Genomic DNA, 8,455 nt, shown 5'->3' on the forward strand with positions numbered 1-8,455 from the left:
CCTGCTGACCACCTTGGCGAATAATCAAATTCCACGTGTACAATAAAGTTGATAAATAAAGATTAGAAGCTGGTTTAGTTTAAATTTTACTTTTGGAATTCGCGTTCACCCCACCGTCATATAGATTTTTGAATTGCGCAAAACTAGTATCTAGTATTCGTTTTTTGTTGGTTTATTTTATCCACCCCGAGGTGAATAAGTGAATAAAATTTCCAGGGCACACATTTTGTACACGTATATTGGAAGCAGATATGCGACTGCTGTCAGCCGTAGATGAATTATTCGGGCTTGAGATTTGCCTCGACAATTTGTCTGCTACGCAGTTTGACGTCGGTTCGAGTTAGAATTGATGCATCGACGACTTCGTGTTCGACGAAAAAGCCTGATAAACACAGAAGACGAAGGATAAGCAAAGAACGTTTACGAGCCGGTGTATTTTGAATACGATAGCGCGAATTCTCTCCATGGTTGTCATCGCTCACCTGATACCTCAGCCTCCTTGCCGTATTTCAGCTTCGATTTGTACTCAGAGATATAAGTTTGGTACATGTCCCTCGCTCTTTCCTTCCGATCCTTATCGAGGTCCGGGCCTCCGGCTCCAGAGAGCATTCCCACCTTTTGGCTCACCTTCGAAAGCAGGGCTAAACCTGCAAGTTCGTCGTTTTATATGGCTCACTGTCACTACTAGGTTGAACTCCCACCTAAACCAAATACCTCTGGATAAAATTTCCCCATATAAATAAATAAATAACCGTACGAACACTAATAAACGTATGATAATATTTGTAAAGGAGAATTTTGTCAAGGGAGGATTTTCGCTAGGGAAATTTTTCCAGGAGGAATTTTAAAAAAGAAGATTCTGGATGGGAATCGATGTATCACTAGTATTTCATGCAAATAGATCCAGCCATTACTGCACAAAATAGCTATTAAACAGTAAAAAAAAAAGTTCGTTTTGAAGATCGTGTTTAATGAAAATTACCGTTGGTTTCGGTTTTTCCTATTTCCGGTTCGTCGGCATCCTGTAACTCATCTTCGATGCGCTGTTCTTCGGACAGTTTTCCCTTTTTGTCATCATCGGACTTCTGCGATTTGCTCTTTATCGTTCTCGATTTAACGCAAGTCAGCATTTCGTTCATGTTCTGCAAAGCTGCTCTTATGTTCATCAGCAGTTCGCCCCTGACTTTTCTCAGATTCTTGAAATCGATTTCCCGTTTCCTCTGCACCTCAATTTCCTCCAGCATCTCTTTTTTCACCGCTTTGTACCTGTTGCACACCTATTCATGTAAGCCTGGGTATGTACGATGAATAAACTACATCCAGCTACTACATAACGGGAAAAAATGTTATTTATAGGATATTTTACCTACCGTGCAGTTGTCGATATCATGCTGTGCTCAAGGGTCGCGAGAATCAGAGTGGCGTGGTTTTTTTTGTTTAGAAACGAGTCACGTTCCCTCACGTTGTGATTGAACTGTTTTATCAGACGTTCCTTCTGTTTCATTTGTTCCTCAAACCTACCGATGCACAATATCGTCATTTCCCAAACAGCACAAAACCGAAAGTCGTCAAAAAGACGTTTAAGAGATGATCTACGACCCGTTTTCTGACCTCGAAAAAGCATCTTCATGCCCGAAATATGTCTTTTGTAACTCATAGACGTTAAAACACGGGTTATAAAACATTATTCAGACATCGTTTTCATGACTTTTGGTTTTGCCTTGTGCGGTTTGTCGATCATGTCCGACATCTTCGAAGAAAGTATTTATTTATGACATTAATTGGTGCAAACGTTGAATTTGCTTCAATAAAAAAAAAAAAAAAAAATCGTGAAACACAGTTACTAACCTGGGAAATATTTCATCGTAAGAACGTACAAGCATGGACTCTTTGATATTTTCAAATACTTGTTCCAAGTCCTTCATCTCCTGTTGAAGAACCATTTCGCTGCTGGTCACAGCCGCATTTGCTACGGTGAAGTTTACTTCGCTCTGCGAGGAAAAATAAACGTTGGCGAGAAGTTAACGACGCCAAGTTTTGTCCGATTTGCGGAAGACCGTTTACCTCGGTTCTGACTAGTGACCGAAGGTACGACCATAGATCGTCGACCTGGAATCTAACGATGGTCAGAGTGCGTTCACGCTCTTTCATATTCACGCAGACGTCATTCTCCAAGCGTTTGTACCGCGATCTTGTGTCGTCCAAATTTTCGGTCACGAGTTGACCCATTTCAGTCGCTTTTATCAGCACTTTGCATTGCGACTTTTGATCCTCGACGAGAGCATCGAGAACTGCGTTGAAATACACCGAGTCCTGTGAGGAAAATTCAATTATGTTCATTCAAAGTATTTTCCGCCCTAATATCGACTTTTATATTCTCGTAATTGCTTCGGTTCACGGCGAAGAATTTTATCACAGGCATAACACACCGAATCGCGGTATACCTTTTTCAATATGTCCAATATGTAGCTGTAAGTTCGCCTGATTGCTGCAGCCGCACTTTGCTTTGCCATGGAATTTTGAAACTGATTTGTTAGATGCTGATGGTCGTAGTCCGGCACGTATTGCTGTTCCTGCTCGTATTTGTCCTTGAGTAACGCGCATTCCAACTGAATGATTTGATAACAAAATCCGTCAGAATCTTGTCGTGTTATAAATTACACAGGCCTGTGATGCCCCCCCGCATAAAACTGAGTAGTAATGTCGGTAGGTACTAGATACGAATCTATGAGAAAAAGTATATGACAAATTTTATCACGTAAATTTTCTTTTGTTCTGTTTTCTTCGTATTACTAAAGTTGACTTTCCATTTCTGTATTAAAGATATACATGTCTATTGATGGTAGTGTTGATATTTAAATATTCATCTACGCTCGCTAGTTGTTCTTTATGATGATTTTAAGTATATTTAAATCTGCGTAAGTACAAGAGAAAAAGATTGAACAGGAGTTTTGAAGAAAGTAGAAAAAGTTATCGTAAATCATTTCGATTTATCTAGGCTCGTAAGTCTTGTTTAAAACTAATGCTGTTCATTTTATACCTAAGCATTCAGTTTTATATTTATTATATTTATTTTTTTCGTCAAAGTTGTTCAGAAATCTGTGAATATGCGTAAATTGTATAAAAATAATTCTCCATGTGATGTAATTTTTTACTATTTTTTACTAGTGGTATATTTTAATTCAACGTACCTAAATGCCTATAAAAAGCATTATCGGGTACTTAAGAAGGGAATTAAAAGTTATATATTTCACAGGCCTGTGTTACTAAACTTCTAGTCAAGCTTAGGATAATTTACCTTCAGGTCAAAAAATTCTTTCATCCTCTTTTTCTTCAGGTAATACAACTTGTCGAGTTGCCTGCGATTCACGTCGTTTCGATGGTAAATTGCTCCGTAGGCATCCTAAATGTAAATCGAAAATCTTTACACACGGTCATGGAAATAATAATTCATATGCTTACAGAGTATAGAGTTGAACTTGTATTGTTGTATTTACTAGCACCAGAACTTTTTTCAATTATAATTTATCCAGGCTGAGCAATATTGGACTTTGGCACTGAAAGATCTCGTAGTAGCTAACCGTTCGAAATAACTTTAATCAGTTACGTAAAACTGGTTATGAAATTAGTTTCATTTATCAAAGAAATTTTCCAAATACACTGTACAAAACATCAATAACCTCTTCCAAAACAATCGTTATAAAAATTACATTTCAATCCATCGACAAAGAAGGGAATCAACTTAAACCTGAAGTTGCGAAAAACTGCTGTATTTACAAAAGATGGGGCAAATAAACGAGATTATTGTAGAGCTTTATTGTGGGAAATATAAAATCTGAAAAACACCTTAAAAACATGGTAAAAACGATATTTTATTTGATTTTCCGCGTCAATTTTGCACGTTCGAACAGCATTTTACTGAAAATAAGAACCCGAGGTATACACCCATAGGCACAGTTAGACATATCGATATGTGAGTGTGAATATATAATCGGGTGCACACGGAAATCTTATTTCATATCGTGGAAGTCGGATATTTTCCAGGTGACTCGATATCAAGGCGCGTTATATATATATATATATATATATATATAATTCCGGATTAGATGTTGAGGGTTGGCTTGGAACCGAATCTCGAGAGGTATTGAAATCGATGATCCGCATGAGCGAGAGATTTTCGCGCCATATGTCGGAAGTGTAATTACAGAATTCATGAAATTAATGTCACTTTATTGCGGAAAAAACATAAAAAAAAAAAATAGTAGCATAAAATCAATTTTTTGCATTTCATAGTGAAAATAGTCGCCCAAAAATTAAATTGATTTAACCATACTTGTATTCACGAAATATCGATATTAGCTTCGTAATAAAATTCTTTCGTGAAAACTGTGAATTCGTTTGTACATAAATTTGGTTCTTAGGTTAGGTTAGGTCGAAACAATTAACAAGTTTTCGAGCTTATTGAGCGCAAATCGAAATTGAAATATAAAGCTATGGTAGTAAATATTTTTGCTGTAAAAATAATAAAATTTTTCTCATAAGAAACTGCGATCCAGCTCGCCGCTAACTCAATAGTCAATGGCTATGCAACCTGTAGCCCTCATCAAACTGTGCAGCTGCAGGTGAACGTCGCGGCGATACGGGAAGGTGAAATTACCGAAGTGGAAAATGAAATTTTGCTGGAAGGTAGCCGGAGGCATGTACGTACGTATATATACAGGGTGGGGCATTTAAAGTGGCAAGGGCGATTTTTTCGAAAATGAAGCGAAATCTCAAAAAAAGTTTCATGTGAGAGGTGTAGGGTTATGAAGGGAACGGAACACAGCGCGTTGGAATTTTTATTAGGAGGATGCGTCAAAGAGATACGAAGGTCAGCTTCGGTTTTTTAAATTGGATGGTGTATTTTTTATTTGGAAAATGAAAAGAGTATTCAATTTCGTGGATAAAAGTAAAACCAGTTTCCTAAAATTGCCACTGAATAGGATATTTCAAAAATAAGAAAAAGATACAACGACGAACAACATCGACGAATGACATTCGTCTACAACTTTGTATTTTAACTGATGACTCTTGGTTCGATTTCAACTTTTTACTTCACACGGGAACAATGCCTCTAAGTTTTGTAAGATGTAAACAATTTTTTCAGGCATTAGATGCTTAATGCTACCTTTGAAAATCGAACCAAGAGTTATCAGTCAGAACACAAAGTTGTAGACGAATGTTATTCATTGATCGTTATTGAAAGGATTCACATCACGTCGTAGAAATTTCCTCGGTAGTAACATTCAGAATTCCTATTATCGTAATTATTATATTTGAAAAATGGATCGGTGTACAGTTCCCGAGAAGATCGATATGATTTACATTTATGGGGAGACGCATAAAAACGATAGCGCAGCTTGTAATTTACACGGAGAACGATACCCCGAAAGAAGTCAACCATCTCGCAGAACTTTTGATCGAGTCTTACGGTTGTTTTCAGAAACCGGAAGTGTCGCAACGAAAAAAAGGAATCAAAGTGCGCTGAAGTTGATGGCCATCGTTTCGAACATTTGCTTCGATAAAATTGTAAATTAATCCGCGTAAAGTGGAGAACGAACATGTTTTTCTTATTTTTGAAATATCCTATTGAGTGTCAATTTTAGGAAACTGGTGTACTTATACTTTTATACTCGAAATTGAATACTCTTTTCATTTTCAAAATAAAAATTACACCATCCTGTTTAAACAACCAAAGCTGACCTTCGTATCTCTTTGGCGCATCCACTTAATAAAAATTTGTACGCGCTGTATTCCGTCCCCTTGAAAACCCTACAGCTCTCGTTTGAAACTTTTTTTGAGATTTTGCTTCGTTTTCGAGAAAGTCACCCTGGTCACGTTAAATGCCCCACCCTGTATAATATACAGGTATATAACAACTTTTCGCATGATATCTGCAACATAGCGAATTTTTCAGGTCAACGGGCGAACGCAGCTTTTCAGCTGCTGACAATGAGGTAGAATAATGGTAATAAATAACGGCCGTTACGTTATCATACGTACGTCGGGTTTCATGTCTTGAAAAGCCAATTGGTAGTCCCGATGATGCTGCATGATTGTTCGCAATTGCCGCTTGTTACCGTCCGCCATGTCGTTCGTAATTTCCCGATAATTTTGCACATCTTTAGTCAACGCTTTCAGGTCACGCGAAACTTTCTTCTTAACCCTCGAGGCGTTTATCACTTGTAATTTTTTCTCTCGGGCTGTGAAATTAGGCCAATGAACAAGAGTTTGAAAGTTGTAAAGTTGCGCGAAGAACCTTGTTTCGAATAATTAGAGACCGGCTAGTCGGTTGAAAAAGAGGTAATGAAAAAACTCGTGAAATCGTTCGAAATACCGAAACATCCTAACTTATCACGTAAGCCAAGAAAATCGAGTTCTTTAAAGATTTTGCCTTGTCAGAAATTCAACCGAATTCGAATTTCCACTCTTTAATAGTCGACCGAAATTTTGATCGTTCGGAATTTTGACTTCATCAGAAAAATTGCGGTGAAATAAAAATGTTAGGTATAATTGATAAACTATCTCACATATGTATAATTGTTCGTGTTTCGTTTCGATAGTGAATTAAAATGAAATTTGATTACACGTTAGTTCAAAAGTTGGAAGGGGGGGGGGGCAATCTTCCAGTTCCGCGATAAAATATGGACGACTCATTTGGAATTCGAGAAATATTAAGATAAATATTCGAATAAGAATTGTCTTTGTAATGAGCCTGTATTTTGGTAGTTTTTTCACTTATCTAACCTTCTGCGACATTTTCCAGAATCCGCACAGTAAATGTGAAATTAGGCAGCCATATTGCGATATAGAAAAAGTAAATTGAAACTCTCAAGTATTAGATTGAATTCGTCCCGGGATTCCATATAATAATTACAGGATATTCTTTAGAAGTTTCAAAGGGCTCGATAAAGTCGGTTAGCATAGTACGTTATAACGCCCTTTTTTACAGCATTAAATTTGAAGAAGGTACAAGCCTGCGAAGACCCCGGTTATATAACACGGTTATACATCAAAAGACAAGTAAATCATGGTGATAAAATTGCGTTATGAAGAAATTCCCTCGAGAGGTCAGAGTTCTTGAAAATTCTCTCGTTTTAATGCTGATATACCTGCACCGCCCGGAATAAAATATCCGGCGAACAAAAAGCCCGAGGTTCATGCAAATACGGTATCGAATCGTAAATAACCGAGGGATTCGAGTCCTACAATATTTTCCGTGAACGGAATGATAATTCTTCATCCGTTACGCGAAAACTACGGAGTTCCTGACGATTATGAGAAACGATTTACTTCTTCGTCGATACCAGACTCGTCGATTAATAACGAACAGCAATGAGGAATAAGATAAATTATGTTTGGTTAAATTTTTTCAAAACGTTCGGTGCATTCACCGTACAACTTAAGGATCCCGCGATACTGTTGCAGCTTGTCTCGAATCGTCCATCTTTCGTCCTTCATCCCATGAATTTTGATATTCTTCGTACTCAACATTTTTCCAATCTTTTATCATTAAAGCAAAAACTTAGATTGTATAAATATATATGGATGTGTAAGACGTGCGTTAACTCGAAATACTGAGGTTGAAGTTAGACGTCACTTGAACTCTCACCGGTGTGAAGAACGTCATCATTCACCATCACGGATCGATAACAGCGCGCTTATCGAGCTTCTGGATTCTGAACACGTTTTTCTCACTTCACCGTTTCGCTAATTTGATAACACGTAAATGGTGGGTGTAAATATTAGGTACACAGTTGAATAAATTCTACTACAAGGCAATGAAATGTTAACTTGTACTCGACGTAAGTCGAATTATAAAGTTAAAATCAAATCCTGCGATATTTTCAACTTGATTTTCATTACGAAACATTCATTTGTCACTGATCGGAAGATAGAACCTTCGAATTCATGTTCAATGCTAGACGAGAATTGAACTGATGATGTCTACGAAGTCCCCAGAGCTTATCACAGTACCTGAAGTTCTTCGATTGCGAGAGAAATAAGCGCCCTGCGACACCTCGTGGCGATCAGCGATACCATTTCCAACAAATTTAACAAACAGATTGGGCGTTGCGATAACCAGAAAATATAGCCAATACTGACAACCGCCATTGCACTAAAAAGTCAAATTTTTCTGAACTTCCAACAATATTCGAACCGTTATTGTACAGATTTAGCCATTCAACTGAAATTTTCTAGTAACTGTAGAGTTTGACCTTCGTAATACAAACATCTCGGGTGATCCTGAATTGGCTGACAGGTTTGTTACCATAAATTAAAATAAATAAGTCGATGTCAATGTCTGGTACTTGCGAAGCTTAATGTGAGTTGAGACAATGCCTGGCATAAATCTTAGTGAAGTTGACAGGGGCAGCCGGAGGCGTGACGTCATGTCAGTCGGGCTCTTTGGTGT

At 37.6% G+C, this 8,455-nt stretch overlaps 1 protein-coding gene across 1 annotated transcript; it reads right to left on the bottom strand.

The window, feature by feature from the left end:
- Window positions 1–278: 278 nt before the first annotated feature.
- Window positions 279–7,672, bottom strand: LOC124186613. Its single transcript, XM_046578453.1, has 11 exons — window positions 7,640–7,672; window positions 7,434–7,494; window positions 6,043–6,242; window positions 3,299–3,403; window positions 2,445–2,609; window positions 2,065–2,313; window positions 1,849–1,991; window positions 1,371–1,517; window positions 983–1,266; window positions 483–647; window positions 279–382 (listed from the first exon to the last, which is right to left on the bottom strand). The coding sequence occupies exons 1-11, from the start codon at window positions 7,670–7,672 to the stop codon at window positions 279–281; spliced, it is 1,656 nt and encodes a 551-aa protein (XP_046434409.1).
- Between the last annotated feature and the right edge of the window lie 783 nt (window positions 7,673–8,455).

The sequence above is a fragment of the Neodiprion fabricii genome, chromosome 7 (assembly GCF_021155785.1).
Source record: "Neodiprion fabricii isolate iyNeoFabr1 chromosome 7, iyNeoFabr1.1, whole genome shotgun sequence".
NCBI lineage: Eukaryota > Metazoa > Arthropoda > Insecta > Hymenoptera > Diprionidae > Neodiprion > Neodiprion fabricii.